We start from the raw sequence: 23222 nt of genomic DNA, 5'->3' as shown, positions 1-23222 counted from the left end.
GATTACTGTAGGGAAAGGTGGTTGAATACGCCCTGACTGGAGTTATTGGGGGACACGGGTGACTGAATGGCAGGCAATCAGTTTGGCTTGGCTGTAGGGAGCATGGGAGTTGGTTTCATTCAGTTGTTTTCCCCAGGGAGGTGAAAGTTGGGGGGCACTTGGAACTACATGCCTTAAGACTTAGAGCGAAGACACACGAGGCGATTAGTTGCTGCGACTTTTAGTTAAGGCAGTCACGGTGACTTTTCGCCCATAGTGTATAGTGGACGTTGCTGTGACTAATCGTTTGCGGATTTTTGCTGCACAGATTAGTCGCTGCGACTTTTCATAAAGTTGCAACGACTAATCATCCCATGTGTGTTCGGCATTCAGATTCCAAAGGAATTTGGCACTTGGAAACTGTCTGTAAAGTGCTCCCATCCCTGCCAACCTTCAACCCTTCATACATTTCTCTCATGGTTCACTTTGCTTGTAATCTGTTTATTTTGCCCAAAATTTTAACCAATAAAATTGGTTTTTATTTTAGCCAATAGGCAGGGGCCAGTTTGGGACAGTAAAGGTGGCCATACACGGGCAGATTAAAGCTGCTGATTTGGCATCTTATCTGCCTGCGTATGGGGCCCTCCAACAGGCCTCCCCGACTGATATCTGGCCGCACAGTCACATTGGCGTGATATCGCCCACCCAAGATGGACGCCATTTGCTTGATTGGCTACCTCACCAAACGGCCAATCTTACCGTGCATGGCCACCTTTAGGTGAGCCCATTAGGTGGTTGCTTAATACATTGATTTATTGGCGTGCGTGTTCCATTAACATTGGGCAGCTGTATAGCGTTGGTAGCTTTAGAGTTCCTGATAATAAACTAGGAGAGATCTTGGGTTATTGTGGGGGAGCAATGTTCCCGCGCTAGTGGGAGACAACAGAGCGCTACACATGCTGCTGATCATTATACACTGCCCTACTTACTAATTGCTTGGGTGAGAATCTCTGATATATGCATAAAGCCAAACACAATACAGTTTTGCACTGCAGAATGAGACTAGGGGCACAGTGTATTCCCTTATAGCTTTTACTCACCTAAATAAGCCTCACAATCAGTCTGGTTGCCGAGTTCACTGACCATAGTAACCACACAGCATTTTAGGCTTTATTTACATGCAGTTGTGGGTCAATGTTTGGGGTTGGACTGTTTCTGCTGTTCATGTAGGAAATTGCAGTTTATTGCCTTCACCGTCTCACACAAGCCTAGAACCATAGGCAATGCCAAGCGGTGCCCATTGGAAATACTACCCTGGAGGGACTGACCAACTGCAAGGCTGCCATACAAGTTTATTAGATGCCGGGCCAGCACTATCTGCCTGAATGCACAATGTCAGCTGTAGGGGGGCTTTCTCTTGCTCCCTACTTTGTGGGACAGGGGGGCCCTTTCCTGTTTCAGCACAATAATGCCCCCCAGGCACAGAGCCAGGCCCTACAGAATGGGGTTGCACAGAAGGGCAGTTATAGCAGCAAAGGGGCAACTTCACATGACTCCCCTTGGTTTGGAACTGAGGTACTTTGGGTAAAACAGAGTATTTATCAGTACATGGTAGGGAACGGGCCCCCCAATATCTGATATTTACCAGTGGGAAATGCAGCTTTGTGATAGAGTGGGCAGCTGAGGTACGACTGTTACACACACGTGTATGTAGTATTATTTACACAGAGGTGTAATCCTGAATGACGTGGGGCTTTAGTATTTAAGGATTCAAGACTTCAACTTGTTTTTCCTCTCTAATCATTTCTGTAATTTGTAGGGAACTGAAGCTCTGCATGGATTGAATCATTTTTCTATCAAACTTCTCACCTTGGTGAGTGTTGGGAAAGATCATCGTTTAACTTGCTCTTATTTACATTTTGTTCATTTTATTTCCCCTTTGATTTCAAGTATCAATATGAAAAGTTTCTACAGAGAGATTCCATAAAACTATGGCAGCATAGGGATTCCTCTGTACTAAGCACAATTCAGCAGGAACAGCCCCCTAAATTTGCTCATAGCCTGTACAGAGAGATACCATAAAACTATGGCACATAGGGATTCCCCTGTACTAAGCAGAATTCAGCAGGAACAGCCCCCTAAGTTTGCTCATAGCCTGTACAGAGAGATACCATAAAACTATGGCACATAGGGATTCCCCTGTACTAAGCACAATTCAGCAGGAAAAGCCCCCTAAATTTGCTCATAGCCTGTACAGAGAGATACCATAAAACTATGGCACATAGGGATTCCCCTGTACTAAGCACAATTCAGCAGGAACAGCCCCCTAAGTTTGCTCATAGCCTGTACAGAGAGATACCATAAAACTATGGCAGCATAGGGATTCCCCTGTACTAAGCACAATTCAGCAGGAACAGCCCCCTAAGTTTGCTCATAGCCTGTACAGAGAGATACCATAAAACTATGGCACATAGGGATTCCCCTGTACTAAGCACAATTCAGCAGGAACAGCCCCCTAAGTTTGCTCATAGCCTGTACAGAGAGATACCATAAAACTATGGCATCATAGGATTCCCTGTACTAAGCACAATTCAGCAGGAACAGCCCCCTAAGTTTGCTCATAGCCTGTACAGAGAGATACCATAAAACTATGGCATCATAGGGATTCCCTGTACTAAGCACAATTCAGCAGGAACAGCCCCCTAAGTTTGCTCATAGCCTGTACAGAGAGATACCATAAAACTATGGCATCATAGGGATTCCCTGTACTAAGCACAATTCAGCAGGAACAGCCCCCTAAGTTTGCTCATAGCCTGTACAGAGAGATACCATAAAACTATGGCAGCATAGGGATTCCCCTGTACTAAGCACAATTCAGCAGGAACAGCCCCCTAAGTTTGCTCATAGCCTGTACAGAGAGATACCATAAAACTATGGCATCATAGGGATTCCCTGTACTAAGCACAATTCAGCAGGAACATCCCCGTAAGTTTGCACATAGCCTGTACAGAGAGATACCATAAAACTATGGCACATAGGGATTCCCCTGTACTAAGCACAATTCAGCAGGAACATCCCCGTAAGTTTGCACATAGCCTGTACAGAGAGATACCATAAAACTATAGCAGCATAGGGATTCCCCTGTACTAAGCACAATTTAGCAGGAAGTGTACAGTGGTGTGAAAAACTATTTGCCCCCTTCCTGATTTCTTATTCTTTTGCATGTTTGTCACACAAAATGTTTCTGATCATCAAACACATTTAACTATTAGTCAAAGATAACACAAGTAAACACAAAATGCAGTTTTTAAATGAGGGTTTTTATTATTTAGGGAGAAAAAAAATCCAAACCTACATGGCCCTGTGTGAAAAAGTAATTGCCCCCTGAACCTAATAACTGATTGGGCCACCCTTAGCAGCAATAACTGCAATCAAGCGTTTGCGATAACTTGCAACGAGTCTTTTACAGCGCTCTGGAGGAATTTTGGCCCACTCATCTTTGCAGAATTGTTGTAATTCAGCTTTATTTGAGGGTTTTCTAGCATGAACCGCCTTTTTAAGGTCATGCCACAACATCTCAATAGGATTCAGGTCAGGACTTTGACTAGGCCACTCCAAAGTCTTCATTTTGTTTTTCTTCAGCCATTCAGAGGTGGATTTGCTGGTGTGTTTTGGGTCATTGTCCTGCTGCAGCACCCAAGATCGCTTCAGCTTGAGTTGACGAACAGATGGCCGGACATTCTCCTTCAGGTTTGGTAGAGAATTCATGGTTCCATCTATCACAGCAAGCCTTCCAGGTCTTGAAGCAGCAAAACAACCCCAGACCATCACACTACCACCACCATATTTTACTGTTGGTATGATGTTCTTTTTCTGAAATGCTGTGTTACTTTTACGCCAGATGTAACGGGACACGCACCTTCCAAAAAGTTCAACTTTTGTCTCGTCGGTCCACAAGGTATTTTCCCAAAAGTCTTGGCAGTCATTGAGATGTTTTTTAGCAAAATTGAGACGAGCCTTAATGTTCTTTTTGCTTAAAAGTGGTTTGCGCCTTGGAAATCTGCCATGCAGGCCGTTTTTGCCCAGTCTCTTTCTTATGGTGGAGTCGTGAACACTGACCTTAATTGAGGCAAGTGAGGCCTGCAGTTCTTTAGATGTTGTCCTGGGGTCTTCTGTGGCCTCTCTGATGAGTTGTCTCTGCGCTCTTGGGGTAATTTTGGTCGGCCGGCCACTCCTGGGAAGGTTCACCACTGTTCCATGTTTTTGCCATTTGTGGATAATGGCTCTCACTGTGGTTCGCTGGAGTCCCAAAGCTTTAGAAATGGCTTTATAACCTTTACCAGACTGATAGATCTCAATTACTTTTGTTCTCATTTGTTCCTGAATTTCTTTGGATCTTGGCATGATGTCTAGCTTTTGAGGTGCTTTTGGTCTACTTCTCTGTGTCAGGTAGCTCCTATTTAAGTGATTTTGATGAAACAGGTGTGGCAGTAATCAGGCCTGGGGGTGACTACAGAAATTGAACTCAGGTGTGATAAACCACAGTTAAGTTATTTTTTAACAAGGGGGGCAATCACTTTTTCACACAGGGCCATGTAGATTTGGAGTTTTTTTTCTCCCTTAATAACGTAAACCTTTATTTAAAAACTGCATTTTGTGTTCAATTATGTTATCTTTGACTAATAGTTAACGGTTTTTGATGAGCAGAAACATTTAAGTGTGACAAACATGCAAAAGAATAAGAAATCAGGAAGGGGGCAAATAGTTTTTCACACCACTGTATAGTGGCCTTTTAACCATATGTGATGATACACTATTCTATCCCCCAGGCTTCTGACTGATTAGAACATTTTGTGATTTGCAGGTGAAGGTCCCACTATGGAAACAGAGAGTGAACAGAACTCCAGCTCAACCAATGGGAGCTCAGCGTCAGGGAGCAGTACACGCCCTCAGATATCCCAGATGTCCCTGTATGAACGGCAAGCTGTACAGGTTTGTGAAACCTTGAATTGCTTGGTTTTGTCAAAATGTCTTGATATTTATTTCAGACAATCCCTTGGGACAGCCAGACTGTTGCAAAATCATTTATTGTTGCTGATTAAGTCTCTGTATGCGCTTCCGCCACAGGCCCTGCAAGCTCTCCACAGACAGCCCAATGCTGCTCAGTATTTTCACCAGTTGATGCTACAACAGCAGCTGAGTAATGCGCAACTACACAGCCTGGCAGCCGTTCAGCAAGTAAGTGTTTCAACTGTAATGACTTTCCTTGAGTTTGTGGCCCAAGCTGCGTATGGTTGTGTCCAGAGCTAAGAAAGGAGGACTTGTACTAAATGGAAGACCAAAGCTGAATCGCAAGATGTCTTAATGGGGAACTTCAGCTTCAGAATCAAAGTTTGTTAAAGAGCCACACACAACACAGAAACCCTACTATACCTATCCCTGTAATCTGTTCCTTCATACAGTAGGAATAAATCCCATTTATAGGCTGAAATCCAGCTGCAAAACAGTTCTTCTCTTTCTGCATCATTGGATATACAGGCAGAGGAGGAGGGACTAAAACATTGATTGTAACAACTTCTCCACAGCTTACAGGCAGCATGTAGGAACTACATAACCCACAATGCAGTGCACTGCCATGTCCCTTTCCTTATTGCAGGGGATTGTGGGATTGGGAGGAGGCAGGCTGAGGGCAGGCAACTACTGTTGCATTTTATTGGAGTCACAAAGTAGCCAGCCAGATCAGCAGGGGAACAGGGGGCGGGGCTTAGGGAACTGTTCCAAACCATATTATTACATTAAAGCGCATGAACAGGCTGCATATTTTATGTATATTGCAAAGTTGCTTGAAATTATGTTTACATTTTAAAAAGCTTAAGTTGTAGTTGGGTGGCGTTCCCCTTTATCTACGTATGAGCCATAACATATATATGTGGATGTTAAAGGTTCCTGAAGCCAAGCATGATACAGTAGAACAGTGATTTTACATTTCCCAGGGGGCCATGCCTAAATGGCATAAATTCCAGTTAAATGTTAAATCCAGGAAAGGGAAAAATAACCAAAAACGTATATACACCTGTACACGCATGTAGAACATTCTTTGTTTGAGTTTCCATCAAGTTGATACTCCATTCCAATCAAATAAAAATGCAAACTGGCATCCTGGCACGGTGATTTCCAGTCACTGCAGGAATAAACACTGTAAGGCCTGCATATACATGTTCATAGAAAACCCTTTATAACAGTACATTTGTACTTTCTACCAACAGGCAACCATAGCTGCCAGTCGGCAGGCCGCATCCCCTAACACAGGCTCCGCCCAGCAGACGAACACCACCCAGGGATCGGTGAGTCTCTGCTCATTATTTTTTGATATTGGTGGTGTTTCTGTTCTATTTATGGGGTATTAATGTAACTATGATGTACTTTTCCAGCAGGCTAACCTTTCCACAAGCTCTTCAGCCCAGCTCCTGAGCCGTACCCAGAATGTCACCGCCCCCAGCGCCACTACCCTCACACAGTCAGTGTTGCTTAGTAATGCCAGCTCGCCGCCTCTTGGCCAGTCACAGACACAGATGTACCTGCGCGTAAGTTGCATCTTATACAGGCACATTCCTCTCAAGATGCAGGATGTGTATAATATATATAGAGTGAGATATCTAGAGAGAGAGATATAGATATATCTATTTATTTATTTCTTCTTCTGCAGCAGCCACAGCTAGGGAACCTTCTACAGGTCAACCGGTCTCTTGGGCGTGGGGTTCCACTGAACTCGCAGCTCATTTTAATGCCCAATGGGTCGGTAGCTGTCCAGCAGGAGGTGACATCTCCCCAGAACCAAGGAGTGCATCAGGACTCGGATCAAGTAAGGTTTATCTCTCTGGATTTAGTCGCTCCCTCTATGCAAGACACAGCTTTATATATTGTCTTAAATGGGCCAATAGCACGAGGAAATGAAAGCTTCCAAAAAGTCTTCTCTATTTCTACAATGGCAATTCTCTTTAAAAGGAGGGGAGGGGATTGTAAGGTTTTTGATCAGGTTTTTGTCCCATCACTCTAAAGTAAGGATGCACAGAATCCTCTATTTTCAGGTTTGGGCAAACCCCGAATCCTTTGCAAAAGAGTTGGCCGATTTTGGCAACTCGCTGTGCAGGTTGGGAGAAAAGTTTTATTGTGCAGTATTGCTTTAAAAATACAACCCTGATGTCAGTGGACTACAGCTCCCAGCTTGCTTCAAGCTATATTATATGTTACATTATTCAGGGATTTGTAGTCCAGCAACAACTGAGTAAAGTTTAGTTGAGCAGTGCCGTGCAGCAGGGTTTACTGCCCCTTTAAAGACATTGTTTTTTAGAAGTTGGGAGAATATAACAGACTTTAGCTACCTATCTATGGTCAGGGCCAAGTTCTTTGGGGTTTTAGGGCAGCAGGGCTTTAGTAGGCAAATGACACACCTTTTTATTTTTCTCCCAGGTTCAGAATCTTGCTGTTCGGGGCCAACAGACTGCGGCAACTACTTCAGCAGCAGGAGCTACTATCTCCCAGCCAGCTCCTCTGAAGGTGAACCATTAGTAGCGGCCAGAAAGCTGTGTGAAAACGTTAGCCCTACACCTTGGGTGTGATTTCTCTTAATGCCTTCACTTCCACTAAGCAAAGTCACCTTCCTCTCTTCAGCCTAAGATTTCCTTTTGGTTTGTTGTTTGCTGAACGTTTTAATGGGGTGGTGACAATGTGATAAAATGGGTGGGGGGTCCCATACACTGGCAGATGAGCTGCAGAATCTGTCAAATAGGCATCCTTCCTATCAGTCGTCATCATTAATTATTAGTACCATTACATAGGTGTAGATGCCGTTATGGAAGCTGGTTTAAAGGAGAACTAAACTCACCCTTATTCCTCGCATCACTTTTTACTATGGGTGCCTAATATAAAAATGTACCATCTTGTGCTGCTTGGGGTTGAGGTATGGGATGGGCTTTAAGCACACGTACTCCCAGCAGGCTTCGTGGTGCCAGTCTGATGTAGGGGACCTGGGGGTTGGGGGGAGGGTTTTGATTGCTTTTAAGGGAGGGGATAGAAGAATTATTATTGTTTCAGGTCTGGGGGTTCCATTAATAAAGAGGCCTAAGGGAGTGTGTCAGTTGTTGTGTTTATACATGTTTGTACGTACATAGACACTATTGCTTTATGGCCTGTATGTTGGGAGTGTGTGTGATAGTCTCTCTTTGTGCATTCATACAATACTTAACTCATTCTTTCTCTTTTCTTTCTTTTCATATTTCCTCCCTTCACCTTCTCTCTGGCCTCACTTTATTTGTTCATTGTTCTGTGCTTGTTCCCTTTGTGCTTTATATTCTTTTCTCTGTGCAACCCCTTCCCACTGTGCCCTTTAACTCTCTCTCTCCCCGTAGCCACGTACACATCCAGCCGCACTCGGTGCTGCAGCAGAAGCAAGTGGTCTTTCAGCAGCAGATTGCTATCCATCAGCACAGACAGTCGCAGCTGCTCCATGCTTCTACTCACCTCCAGCTCGCCCAGCCTCAGCCTGCCACCCAGCAAGGCCTGCAGACCCCTGGAACCCAACAAACCCTGGTGGTGCAACCGATGCTGCAGGCAACTAGCGAGTCTGCTATCCCCACTAAAGCTCCTGTACCCATCCAGCCCAAGCAGCCCGGCAAAGGCGTGCCTCCCCTAAATCTTCAAGGTCACCTGGGGGCTAAAGCGTCCCAAGGCACCAGGCCCCTTCCTATACCTTCCCCCAGCCAGCCTCATATCCCCGTACAGCTGGTGGGTGCCAGACAGCAAGGCCCAGGCATTAGCCTTGGGGGCCACTCAAGTTCCCTCACAAGCATCCTCCATGACACAGTTGACTCTGCCCCCTTCTCCTGCCCCTGTTGCTTCTGTGGTGGCCGGCGCAGTGCAGGAAAGCCAAGCTGGGTTTTATGGAGTTCTGCAGGTAAGTCACAGGGCACAAACTGGCAATGATTTGCTTTCTGACCAACCCAACTAACAGACTGGTCTTTGGCTCTTAGGGAAAACTATCTGGTCCAGGGAAGAGGAAGGCAGAGGTAGAGGATGACAGGGACGATCCCTCTGTGCTGCCTGTCAAAGCATCTCCGCCCACTGACGCCCCCCCAACTGTTGAGGAGACCAGCACCCCAGCCGGTGAGAGAGGTGCTCTATGATTTGTGATTCTGTTCTTTAAGCTGAGACTGCCTCTCTCCTTCTCAGATTGGTTTCCTTTACTGTAGTGAAACTGTAACTATAGACTGCTTACGCAATGTTACGTGCTCTCTTTCAGATAAGCCAGAGGCCGCCACCCAGGTCTCCCCCACCCTTACGGTTTTGGCTCCCGCCAGTGTCCCTGCCCTGTCAATATCTTCCCGGCAGCATAGCGACTCCAAGCCTCCCCAGGCCATTGTCAAGCCGCAGATCCTGACTCACATCATTGAGGGTTTTGTAATCCAGGAGGGGGCGGAGCCTTTCCCTGTAAGTACCGCCCTGTTTCTGGCCTCTGTGTAGCAAGTCAGCTAACCTGCCACCCACTGCATGAATGGGCTGGCCTATGGATTCATCTCTCTTGCTCTCTCCAACATCCATTCTGCCTGGTTAAAGGGGTGGCTCACCTTTACATGAACTTTTAGTATGTTATAGATTGCTTAATCAATTGGTCTTCATAATTATTTTTCTTTTAGTTTTTGAATTATTTGCCTTCTTCTTCTGACTCCTTCCAGCCCTCAAATGGGGTCACTGACCCCGGCAGCTAAAAAAGACTGATCTGTGAGGCTCCAGTTTTATTGTTATTGTTACTTTTTATTCCTTATCTTTCTATTTAGGCCCTTTCCTGTTCATATTCTGCTGTCTCTTGTAGATCACTGCCTGACTGCTAGGTCAAACTGAACCCTAGCAACCAGATAGTTTCTGAAACTCCAAATTGAACAAACCGTTGAACAAAAAGTGAAATAATTAAAAAACCACAACAGATAAAAAATGAGGACCAATTGCAAATTGTCTCAGAATAGTATTCGCTGCATCATACTTAAAGTTAATTTACCCCTTAATACTATGTATTTCTTTCTGTACAGGTGGGCAGCCCTCAACTGCTAAAGGAACGTGAGAAGCAGGCTGCATCCGACACTGTTCTACTACCCCCGGCAGAGAGCCCCCCGCCACAGCCTGTGGGAGATACAGCAGCCAGCGGTAGGAACCCTCTCCTCGTCCCATAAAGCCTGTCTGTATCTTTAGATTCGGGACTTGAAAAGTACAGCAGCTCTATGAAAGCTGAGATATGTAACCCTAAAAGTTGTCCTGCCTCAGCAAATGAAGTGGGATAGCCCCCCCTCTGTATTCTGCTGGTTCCTGCACACACTATGCAAGCCTGTGGCCCCTACCTGAGGGCCAGTCAGAAGCTGTACAGAGATACAGAACTTCAGTCAGGTCCAGACTGGGATAAAAAATACAGTACCCAGAGGCCCAAACAGTCCCCCCAGCCCAATAAATAGTGACTGTCTGTGGCACCTTACAGCCCCCCTGGCATTCCCAGTACCCAGAGGCACAAACAGCCCCCCAGCCCAATAAATAGTGACTGTCTGTGGCACCTTACAGCCCCCCCTGGCATTCCCAGTACCCAGAGGCACAAACAGCCCCCCCCCCAGCCCAATAAATAGTAACTGTCTGTGGCACCTTACAGCCCCCCTGGCATTCCCAGTACCCAGAGGCACCTTACAGCCCCCCCAGCCCAATAAATAGTGACTGTCTGTGGCACCTTACAGCCCCCCCTGGCATTCCCAGTACCCAGATGCACAAACAGCCCCCCCCCCAGCCCAATAAATAGTAACTGTCTGTGGCACCTTACAGCCCCCCTGGCATTCCCAGTACCCAGAGGCACAAACAGCCCCCCCAGCCCAATAAATAGTGACTGTCTGTGGCACCTTACAGCCCCCCCTAGCATTCCCAGTACCCAGAGGCACAAACAGCACCCCCAGCCCAAAAATAGTGACTGTCTGTGGCACCTTACAGCCCCCCTGGCATTCCCAGTACCCAGAGGCACAAACAGCCCCCCCCCAGCCCAATAGTTACTGTCTGTGGCACCTTACAGCCCCCATGGCATTCCCAGTACCCAGAGGCACAAACAGCCCCCCCCCCCACCCAGCCCAATAAATAGTTACTGTCTGTGGCACCTTACAGCCCCCCTGGCATTCCCAGTACCCAGTGGCACAAACAGCCCCCCCCCCCAGCCCAAAATAGTTACTGTCTGTGGCACCTTACAGCCCCCATGGCATTCCCAGTACCCAGAGGCACAAACAGCTCCCCTGGCATTCCCAGTACCCAGAGGCACAAACAGCACCCCCAGCCCAATAAATAGTGACTGTCTGTGGCACCTTACAGCCCCCTGGCATTCCCAGTACCCAGAGGAACAAACAGCCCCCCAGCCCAATAAATAGTGACTGTCTGTGGCACCTTACAGCCCCCCCTAGCATTCCCAGTACCCAGAGGCACAAACAGCCCCCCCAGCCCAATAAATAGTTACTGTCTGTGGCACCTTACAGCCCCCCTGGCATTCCCAGTACCCAGAGGCACAAACAGCCCCCCCAGCCCAATAAATAGTTACTGTCTGTGGCACCTTACAGCTCCCCTGGCATTCCCAGTACCCAGAGGCACCAAACAGCCCCCCCCCAGCCCTATAAATAGTGACTGTCTGTGGCACCTTACCAGCGCCCCCAGGCATTCCCAGTACCCAGAGGCACAAACAGCCCCCCCCCAGCCCTAGAAATAGTGACTGTCTGTGGCACCTTACAGCGCCCCCAGGCTTCCACTGTCACCCAGGATGACCTTACCTACATGGCTCAAATAGCAATTTGGCTTGTCCGCCAGATGAACGCATATGGAGGCTTCAGGTCAACTCAGGTAAGTGAAAAAGCAAAAATATTAAAAATGAGTGAAGAGGGGCAGATCCATAAGGGTCTTAATTCAGATTCCTCCTGGTTCTATTGTACTGGTTTGACATGTCCAGTTGGCATAATGACAGGGTCAGTGCTGTTGAGTGTTTACCAGCTGAGATGCACTCTGGGTTATTCGCAGGACCATGAGTTATTGAAATACTATCTTGATGACCCGAAGAACCATTACTAACTGAAATACACTATGGGGGGGGGGGGGCACAGTGCCATAAGATTCACTGCAAATCAGCTATAAAGCTATCATCTAGGCCTTCCTCCCCTCCAAGGCCATTTGTTCCTGTGGCTATCAGTCCATCTTGATTCCCCTTTCTATAAATGCCTAAAGGCAGGGTCGGACTGGGCCACCGTGACACCGGGAAAAATCCCGGTGGGCCCCGGCGGCCCAGTCTGACCCTTGCCGGCGCTCCCCCTGCTCGACTGTTCCTCCCCTGATGCGTTAAATTTATGTGCGCTCGTGGAGGACGTCGGGTAGGGGCCCTGCGGGGGGGCCCCTGGAGGGGTTAGGGGGCACCTGCAGGGCCCTTGGGGCGGGAGCCTGCACCCCCCCAGTCCGACCCTGCCTAAAGGTGCAGGTCCTTCAGACGAATTCCGCAGCTTATCTGCCCATACATCTGCCCTGAAGGGCCTACCTGAAAATTGGCCTCGTAGGGCAGGTTTGATTTTCCGTTGGATAGGAGACCGCATCAGCTTGTTAATGCGGCCCAAAATCCTACAGTGCCTATGCCCGTCATTGTAATTCAATCATTTGGCTTTAGGGCCAAACAGTTATTATCCCAATATTGCCCACCTTTATGTTGGCATTTTTGGAGAAGATCCACTTGCTTGGCAACCTCACCAAATGAGCAAATCTTCCAGTGTATGGCCACTATTAATGTCCAATCTTATGTTCCACTGAGAGGAGACCTGTGACTATACATTCTCTACCCAGTCCTATGCCTGTAGGTAATGGCCATTCTCTAACTGCCTGAGAAACTTCAGACTATTTATGCCCCATCTTTCCCCTCGTTCAACCCTTCATTTCAATATTCTTGACTTTCACTTATTGTGTTTTCTGAAATAATCCTTCTCAAATATGATACTAAATGGATTGTATGCTTTGCTCCTCCCCTTGGGCCAAACAAGAAGTTCTGAAGGGATGACATTTTCATTCATATTCTATTTCCCCATTCTCTTTCAGGACACAGTGGTGGCAATAGAGGCTCTCGCCGCCTATGGTCTTCTGATATTTAAACCTAACGCCAATCACAATGTGGTCATCAAGAGCGGAAATGGACAAGTTGGACAACTGACACTGAATCAAACTAACAGGCTCTTAGTACAGAGACAGCCACTCCCCGCAGTCCCTGGGCAATATGCCATTGATGTCAGTGGCACAGGATGCTGTTTGGTGCAGGTAAGAAGGGTGAGAGTTTGAGGAATTCCCTGCTGGGGGTAACAGTGTCCCATTAGAACAGAAACCCATAAATACATTTATTTACCAACTTCTGTGGTTTCTATTTTCAGAGTACTGTGCAATTCAACATCCCGGTGCCAAAAGACAATTCTGCTTTCTCTGTGTCTGTAACATCCTCCGGAAACTGCCTGAATGGAGTCGCATTTGTTATTGGTCTCACCGTCACCCTAAGGTATTCTTTGCTCTTTGGGTTGCTTTTCAATACAGGCACAGGACCCGATATCCAGAAGGCCACTAAAAAGTCCCTTTAACATTGAATAAATCTAATAGCCTTGTTCTGCCCCCAATAAGGGGTAATTACATCTTAGTTGGGATCAAGTACAGGTACTGTTTTATTATTACAGAGAAAAGGGAATCATTTAACCATTAAATAAACCCAATAGGGCTGTTCTGCCCCAATAAGGGGTAATTATATCTTAGTTGGGATCAAGTACAGGTACTGTTTTATTATTACAGAGAAAAGGGAATCATTTAACCATGAAATAAACCCAATAGGGCTGTTCTGCCCCCAATAAGGGGTAATTATATCTTAGTTGGGATCAAGTACAGGTACTGTTTTATTATTACAGAGAAAAGGGAATCATTTAACCATTAAATAAACCCAATAGGGCTGTTCTGCCCCCAATAAGGGGTAATTATATCTTAGTTGGGATCAAGTACAGGTACTGTTTTATTATTACAGAGAAAAGGGAATCATTTAACCATTAAATAAACCCAATAGGGCTGTTCTGCCCCAATAAGGGGTAATTATATCTTAGTTGGGATCAAGTACAGGTACTGTTTTATTATTACAGAGAAAAGGGAATCATTTAACCATTAAATAAACCCAATAGGGCTGTTCTGCCCCAATAAGGGGTAATTATATCTTAGTTGGGATCAAGTACAGGTACTGTTTTATTATTACAGAGAAAAGGGAATCATTTAACCATGAAATAAACCCAATAGGGCTGTTCTGCCCCCAATAAGGGGTAATTATATCTTAGTTGGGATCAAGTACAGGTACTGTTTTATTATTACAGAGAAAAGGGAATCATTTAACCATTAAATAAACCCAATAGGGCTGTTCTGCCCCAATAAGGGGTAATTATATCTTAGTTGGGATCAAGTACAGGTACTGTTTTATTATTACAGAGAAAAGGGAATCATTTAACCATTAAATAAACCCAATAGGGCTGTTCTGCCCCAATAAGGGGTAATTATATCTTAGTTGGGATCAAGTACAGGTACTGTTTTATTATTACAGAGAAAAGGGAATCATTTAACTATTAAATCCAAAATGGCGGAAATGTTGTGCGTCAAAAAAATTGTAGCCCACGGCTATTCTTTCATCGCCTGCCGCTTTTCTTTCGTCGCCCGCCGCTATTCTTTCGTCGCCCGCCGCTATTCTTTCGTCCCCCGCCGCTATTCTTTTGTCGCCCGCCGCTTTTCTTTCGTCGCCCGCCGCTTTTCTTTCGTCGCCTGCCGCTATTCTTTCGTCCCCTGCCGCTATTCTTTCGTCCCCTGCCGCTATTCTTTCGTCGCCTGCCGCTATTCTTTCGTCGCCTGGGACCCAACAAAGCTCATAGATGAAATAAGAGGGCTGATTATATCAAATAACTTTTTTATTATAAATGATCTCCTTTTTATTATATTTATAGCTGGAGAATGAAAAACTGATTTCCAGATATGAACTGAAGAACAATCATGTTTTCCTGTATTTAAGCTCTGTAAGTGAACTCCTCCCTATGTTTATAGGGTCTTTCCTCTCCTCTATTTCTCTCTCTGGGCTAGTCTTAGGCCTATGACCAGGGCTGTCATTGGACCAGGGACCTAAACAGGAAGTGAGAGTGACACCCCTGCGGGAAGTGGAAGTGACGTCACTATGCATGATGTCACTTCCCCCCTTACGTCTCCCTCTGAACCTCCCTGCAGGTTAACTGTTAGTAGGTTAAAGAAATGGTGAGGGCACAATTTCATTGTTATTGTAACTTTTTGTTACTTATCATTCTATTTAGTCCCTCCTCTATTCATACTTTTGTTTCTCTTTTAAACCGCTGCCTGGTTGCTGGGTTAAATGGGACCCTAGCAACCAGATAACTGCTAACATTCCAAACGGGAGAGCTGCTGAACAAAAAAAGCGAAATAATTCAAAAACCCCAAATAATATAACATGAAGACCAACTGCAAATTGTCTTAGAATATCACTCTCTACATCGTAATAAAAGTTAATTTGAAGGTGACCAACCCCTTGAATGTATCTATTGTATAAAATACACAGACGGGGATTATACATTCATTATAAGCAGTAGCTTAATCCCATCCGTGCTGTAAAGTAACTAACCCAGTTTGCTCAGTGTTACTGTAAGGGAATGACTTCTTTTCTCTCAGAATGTAATGGGCTGACAGGGAGCCTGGGGAGCTTGTCAGATAGACAGCACAGTGGGTTTTCTCTATTTTAGGACTTATTAACCTAAAAAGAAGTAATAATGCCTTTCCCAATCGTGTGTGGTTCCCCCTAGGTTTCCAGCAAGACAGTTGAGCTCCCTTTGAAGATGGAGATGGGTAACCGGGTGCTGAATGTGGCGCCCAGCTCGGTTTATGCTTACGACTATTACGACACAGGTAAAGTGGGGTTGCTGGGGGGGGGGGGGCTGACAGATAACTGGATGGAGTTTAAGGGTTCAGACTTGTAATGTTCTTCCTATGAGGGTTCCTCAGCTCATACTCCTGGTATTGTTTCTTACAGATCAAAATGGCTATGCGGCATACAGTCACCCCTGCTCAGGGGGGCAATAAAGTAAGTAGAGCTGCTGCCGGGCTACTGACCTTTGCAATTTTCCTTCAATTTTCCCTTCTTACTTTGGCTAATAACAAGCCCCTCAATGTTATGCTTAGTGGCCTTCTGGCTGTTATTGGCATTCTGTACTCACCCTGTTCATCTGTTTTATTTTTCAGGAAATATTGCTGCCCCCCCCCCCCATGTTAGAACAGATGTAATTCCCAACCTCACACTCCTTGTGCTCAACAATTCCCATCTGATTTGTCTTTATACCCATGGAGAATGAGGCTACTCCCGGCCCGGCCTATAAGGAAGCATTACATTTCCTGCTTTTTATATCAGTTATTCCCATTGGCTCATCTCCCATTCCTTTGCCTTTAACTAGCACTCTTTATATACACGGGCTGAGCCAAAGTGCACTGAGACCTCTGCAGAACCAGGTTTACTCCTATGGGTTCCTGTTCTTTACATCACAATTCACTAAGTATTTTGGGGATACTCCCTTTGTACTCGGCCCTGTCGGCTGCTCCACTTCTGGTTGTGTAAACATCTTAATTAAACAGATAATAAAGTCATGTTCACACCCTTCTCATCCTTTTATGTATTTTGTAACAACTAAAATTTTGCAAAGACTTTGCTGTCCATAAAGTCCATAGACTAATTGTGGAACAGGGAGCCAACCTGCTGTTCCATCTGATCCCTTGTGTAATGACAAGATGTTACACAATGTGGGTTGGGTTGGGTTAGTAAATTAATCCGATCTGGCTTTACAATGGACGCTGCTTGGCTTTAGGGTTACAGATTCAGACATTCTGGACTAATAAATTGATGTTGATTTGACAACAAATACACAATACTCTGCAGGGGCCTACATTATTTTTTTAACAGTCTACAAGTATTGGGGTGCTCCAGTAGCCATACTGTCAAGGCTGAAAGACTTATGTCTACCATCTTCCAGGGGTGTCTCCTGACAAGTCTACAACTTCTTATGGGTTGACAAAGTAGGTGCCATTTTACATTTCTGGCTTGAAGACAAGTTTTGGAATATACATACAACACTGTTTGACTCCAAGTAGAGCCTTCTTCAGGCCAGCAGTCCACATGGGACTACCAAATAGCCTTTCACAGCCCTTATTTGGCATCTGCAAAGAACTTATTTCATGGTTATGTGGCCCAGCAACACTTGTCCTACAGCATCAACATGACCAGCACACTTGTAGACTTAGTTGAATCTCCTCTTCTTGTAAACCTTTGGATGAGGTAGCTTTCAGGCCACCTTCTAGTTCTAATAGGTGGACCCTTATGTTCTCATATTATGTCCTAAGTAGGTGACTTCCAGACCATTCTACCTATGGTGCAAATGAGGATATCCTTGAAAATTAATATATGGGTTGCAGGTGCTACTACTACCAGCAAGTGACCAAATATTATAGGAACCCTCCCAACTGGAAATCCTTGAGAAGGAGAGTAAGTGCCAGCCATTGGGGGGGCTGCATGCTGGGCGTTATGCCTGAAATGGTAAATGATAATATCCCATCAAATATTTATAAGGTGACAGTGCTTTGATCCAAGAAACTATCCATTTGCCAAACAAATCAATAAACATGCAACCTTTTTATCTCGCGGATCGTTAGAGGAAGGGTAGCACAGAACTACGGGTTGAACAAATAAATTGGGCACCACCAAGGAGAATTAGAAGGATTCATGGTTTTCTTAAATGCAAATAATAACTCTTTATTAACAGAAATGTAGAAGAACCTCCAGGGGGACAGTCACAAGTAAATGAAGTGCCAGTATTCAGCAGTTACATATAAAAGTTCAAGCCAATGATTTACCCATCAGGGGTCAATATTTGAACATTGGATTTAGTCGAATCAGAAGTGGCCAGTCCTCAGTATCAGGCCCTTTGGACCTAAGCTAGGTACAGTGACCCTAAGTCTGTACACTTGTGTCCCTACCCTGAGAGTGGAACACCCAGGACTCTAATGCTTCTAATTCTCCTCTGTGGAGCTTCTGGCTTCTCACTAACTAGCCTGATCCTAACTCTTACTCCTTGAGTTGCTATTACATATCTATCCTCACACTATCTGCACCTACTGGGCCTGACTCCACCCATCCACCCTAGTGAGGCCAAGCCGAGCACACGTTAGCTTCCCCTTTTATAAAAAAAGAACAATGACATCTACTGGCCAGTTACTGAACTGCCAGGAACAATATTTAATCCCAGGAAAAGGGAGCAGCTTCCCTTTCCAACTATACTGTAAATTAAGCCCACTCTTTGCTGTCTGAACGTTTAGGGGACTGCCTGAATAAAGGGTAACTACCTTCAGTCTCCTACATTTGCAATTATTAATCTTATATGTACCATACGTATGCCCAGAAGCATAAGAATATGGAGTCTAATAGTACTAATAGGGACCTGGGAGATATAGATAATGCCCTATAAATTCCTCCCTTCTCTCACCCTTTCAGCTGCTGGTGGTGTGTGGGCCCCTTGCACCCCAGTCTGACACTGGGCCCACCAATGCTCACCCTGTCCCCCGCCCATCCCAACCATTTGCCAGCCCCATCCACCCATTTCCCAGCCAGTATTAGGGGAACAAAATGGCGGCAACCCTACTCTTCACAGAGCTACATATGAAAGGCTGAAAATCTATGGCAGGTCTCTTTATAAAATATATCAAAAGTATATTTCTAGAAGTATGTGCCAGTGGGTAATCCCAATATGTAACTATTCCATATCCAGTTCCCAGTCCCTCTGGCTGGTATGAGGCCCTGTGCTCACACACAAACCAAGGGCACACACACATGCTGGGTTCCATCAGCCAATGGCTGGACAGAGGCCTACACTCCCACACTACTTCCTGTTACAGTTATAGCCTCCATTTTAGCTCCTCATTCCTGTCAGGGGATCTGTGAGGGAATAGCTTCCTATAAGGCTATAAATTATCCGTTGGTTACAATTTCCTTTCAAAATATATCACGAAATTTCTGTCAGAATCTCCCACATTTATACCCCATAGTTTGAGAGGAGAAAGAGGCGGGGTCAGTGAAATCAGATTAGGATCATTTTGTAGCGATTTTCCCCAAATTATGTGAAGCCACAAACTATTTATTCTTATTATTTTATTTGAAAACATATTTCGGAGCTTCCCTGCCCTTGTCCCCTCTGGTTCCATGAGTACTGTACTGTATATATGCATCAGTACCGAGTAAGGACCCCCCAAAACGCCTGATCCAGAGAGAACTGGATCTTACTGGAATAACTGGCTCGCCACTTTGGTCTTATAATTCTCTCCAGGTTCGGAATAAAGTCTCACAAGCTACACAACATGGCTTCTCTTTGTATTTATGTGTGGGAGCTGCCATATTGCTTCTCACAGACAGTACAGCATCAGCACAAAGCATGTGTTATGTAGGGAACGTTCATTTCACACTATAAAGACTGGGCATATCTGCACCTTGGCAGTTACCAATGGCAACCAATCAGAGATTAGATTTTTCCAGCCAGCTGCAGGTTGAACACTGAAAGCAATCGACTGATTGGTTGCCATGAGTTACAGCCCAGGTACAAATGTATTTACATTTTATACTTCCCACACAGCTCAGGAGTCAGGGGCAAGTGGAATAAATCCAAGTGCTGGACCCGTGCGCCCCCTACTGAGCAACATTACAAACAACAGTACTAATAGGATTTAGTGCCAATGTCGCTGCCCTGTATATAGGAGTTGGTTGTTGGGCACTTACCCCCAGGAGCTTTACATTGCACAAAGGGGAAAGTGATATAATGGACTAATGAGGGGCTGGGGAGAAAGTGTAACACCTGTCAGAATCTCCGGCCCACCCAGTCCCCAGTGCAGATGTGCCCTATAGGTGGCAGGGAGACCCAAAAGTGTTTAAACCTTCCCACATATCCGGGGCCTGAACTTGCCCCACGTCACTTGGGTGATACTGATCCGCTCCGGCCATTTGTGAAAACCTAAAAAGGGCAGTTCAACTTTAGATTAATGTAGGGACCCATAGGGTTAAGTGCCCTATGGCTTTACTTCCCTACCTCTTCACATCTGTACTGTTATTGGGCAGAGCTCTCTATAGTTGAAACACTATCCCTAATAGGTTTAGCCAGGTTGACCACTCCCCCTGCAGGCTGATATAGTGTCTGGCAGGAGGGAGTGGCTTCCTCTTTTGGCTGCATGCTGTGCCCTAGGCAGAGCCCCAACTGAGCCTGGACCGGACATAGGCCCAGAAGCCATTTTGTACCCTAGGGGACCTCATACCCTAGTGAAAAGTCGGGGACAGGGCCCCGTGAATGAGAACAAGCCAGCACAGTTAGTTCTATTTAATAGCACCCTCTAGGAGAGGTGAGCATAGTCAGTTTAGCTAGAAAGGGCAGCACAAGCCCCATCAAAGGAGACTGTAAGGGTTTAGTCTAACCCAGGCTCTGTATGCCTTGCTGTAGGGACCCCAGTTAAGACGTAGGTTTCAGGCAGTACTTCACCCCTGAACCACAGTTGGCTGGAGGGGATCCATTCCAGTAAAGGGCATCCATCCTGCGCTATCTGCTATTTCTCTGCACTTCTCCATGTTGGGCTATACTGTTCCTATAGGTCACAACTGCTGTTTATCACTGTGACCCAATCTATATCTGCTGTGTCTGTGAGTATAATACCCTGATACCATCTGTGTCTTGGACAATAAACCTGTATTATAGTTTATCATAACAATCCTCTGGCGTCCATTTATATCTATTGCACCACACTACTCTATATAGTTGTAGTTCAACAACACCCTCAGCTCCATTATCTATCTCCCACTTAGCGGAGGCCCACTCCTGAGCATTAAGGTCGCATGTAACACATGCTCTACATCATGCTACTAGCCTGGGTTTGCCATATCTAAGCCAAACAAGTGTTACATTAACTTTTAGAATGATATAGAGAGCACTATTCACAGACCATTTGCAATTGGTCTTCATTTTTTAATTATTTGCAGGTTTTTCATTATTTTTGCTTTGTGTTCAGCAGCTATCTGGTTGCTGGGGTCCAATTTAACCTAGCAACCAGGCAGTGGATTGAAAGAAATATAAATAGAGGAGGGACTAATTGATAAGGAATAAAGACTAACAATTACAATAAAACTGGAGCCTCATAGAGGAATAGGGTTTGGCTGCCCTATCATGGGAGCCTCGGAAGCAATCACTAATCAGTGCTAAACCAAGTGAGGCTCATTGGTGGCAGTTGAAGGGAAGGAGTGGCAAAACCTATAAGCCTATCCCATGAGTATGAGGCAAAGGCCCGGGACTGAGCTTCACTAACAGTAAGTCTAATGGTGGGGCCTGTGTTTGAGCTGCTGGAGTGTCTGGGTGGGTGGCACAGAGTGGGATAATAAAGTGGGAGGCCTCATGAGCTAAAACTGACAGAGGATTCTGGGAGTTATAGTTTATAAGTAGGTTTGGGAGAGCTTAGTCTAAAGTACTTGCAGTCCTCATATTGGGTGGGCTTATGTCTAGAGAGTAGGGAGACCCCAACATGGTGGCTCTTGTACCCCACTGTAGTATTGTAATGTATGGTAGTCCTGAGTGGGAACAGGTGGTACCAGCACAAAGTCATTGCTGCTGCATGGAAAAACCTCATTTAGAATTGGGGCCAATAATATTTCTAGTGGTTCCCAGAGGCAGAAGTTAATGATGGTGGCCCTCCAAAGGTTTCTTTGTTATAGGGGTTGTTGGCCTTTAGTATGACCTAGACATTGATTTTCTGAGACAATTTGCAATTGGTTTCCATTTTTTTATTTTTTGTGGTTTTTCTGTTATTTAGCTTTTTGTTCAGCAGCTCTCCATTTTGGCAGCTTTCTGGTTGCTATGGTCTTATTTACCTTGGCAACCAGGCAGAAGTTTAACCAAGAGACTGGAATATAAATAGGAGAGGGACTAAAGAGAAGGTTTTTAAACACCAAGTGCAAAGTTGCTAGGAACAGGACATTGGAAATTGCAATTTCTTTTTGCTTTATGTTGCCCCAGGTAATCTTCTCAACTCCTTTATGAAGTGTTAGAGCACAGTAGCTTTCCTGAGCTTTAACCCCTCTGAATTGTTTAAACCTCCTGCAAATTTGGACTATTTAGTTATTCACATGCTGGAATGATTCCCACTTTTATTATCTGCAGCAAATACAGTTTCTTATATGCTTAATATACAGCCTGCAGCATGGGGGGGGGGTTTCTAGATCTCTGGTTCTAAATTAGGGGGGCAATTGTTTTCAGGCTTTGAAAGCCCCACTGCTATTGGCCAGGTGCTCCTCCCTTTGAACGCACTGTGGCTGTGAGGGCCACACATGTCTTCTCTAGTTCTGGCCAAACAGTTTTTGGATTTGCAAGAGGAAGAAGCAATATAGTTAAACCTAGCCCTTTTCTCTCCGGCAGGGGTTCAAGTCACTCAGCAGTTCTCCATCATGATCACCAGCCAACTTGCAACTCTTGTATTTGACACCGACACTATGAATGGATTTTACAAACGTGGGATCCCTTATCTCGCTAAGGTGCTGTCTTTGTACTTTCACGCGCTAACCCAGTTGCTCTTAGTCAATTTAAAAAATATTCAGCCTTTGGATGGGGGTGTAAATGAAATGATGTAGCATTCTCAAGCACCTACCCAACCCATTCTGCTGCATCTTTCTTCTCATGGGATCTGTTCGATAACCCATTTGTAGAATTGATTATAAATCTATCCCCACCCCATTCCCAGGTGATGGCTACCCTTACTGTTTAGTAGAGTCCAGAGAAATCCTAAGGGGCACATTTACTAACCCATGAACGGGCCGAATGTGTCCGAATGCGTTTTTTTCGTAATGATCGGTATTTTTTTTCGTAGCCATTCCGAATGTTTCGCAAAATGTCGCGACTTTTTCGTAGCGTTACGACTTGCGCGAATTGTAGCAACTTTTTGCTGCAGAGTGCCATTGAGCCCTATGGGAGACTTTCCTTGGGCCGGGTTGGAGCTGCAGAGTGCCATTGAGCCCTATGGGAGACTTTCCTTGGGCCGGGTTGGAGCTGCAGAGTGCCATTGAGCCCTATGGGAGA

The 23222-nt window shown here is 45.4% G+C and overlaps 1 protein-coding gene and 1 pseudogene across 2 annotated transcripts; both read left to right on the top strand.

Moving 5' to 3' along the window:
• LOC100491523 overlaps window positions 1-22953 on the top strand; it is a 28001-nt pseudogene extending 5048 nt beyond the window's left edge.
• On the top strand, window positions 13166-16736 carry LOC108644460 (murinoglobulin-2-like). Of its 2 annotated transcripts, XM_031905421.1 has the most exons (6): window positions 13166-13329; window positions 13440-13561; window positions 15027-15095; window positions 15888-15990; window positions 16115-16165; window positions 16324-16736. In XM_031905421.1, exons 1-5 carry the CDS (start codon window positions 13314-13316, stop codon window positions 16162-16164), a joined length of 360 nt encoding a protein of 119 aa, XP_031761281.1. In that variant the 5' UTR covers window positions 13166-13313; the 3' UTR covers window position 16165; window positions 16324-16736. The 2 variants fall into 2 exon arrangements, with proteins under 2 accessions (XP_031761281.1, XP_031761282.1); XM_031905422.1 differs by lacking the exon at window positions 15027-15095 and having other exon boundaries at window positions 16324-16735.
• Window positions 22954-23222: the final 269 nt, after the last annotated feature.

The sequence above is a fragment of the Xenopus tropicalis genome, chromosome 7 (genome assembly GCF_000004195.4).
Source record: "Xenopus tropicalis strain Nigerian chromosome 7, UCB_Xtro_10.0, whole genome shotgun sequence".
NCBI lineage: Eukaryota > Metazoa > Chordata > Amphibia > Anura > Pipidae > Xenopus > Xenopus tropicalis.
Note: the sequence above shows the minus strand (reverse complement) of the source record. Positions and strands in the feature narration are given on the sequence as shown.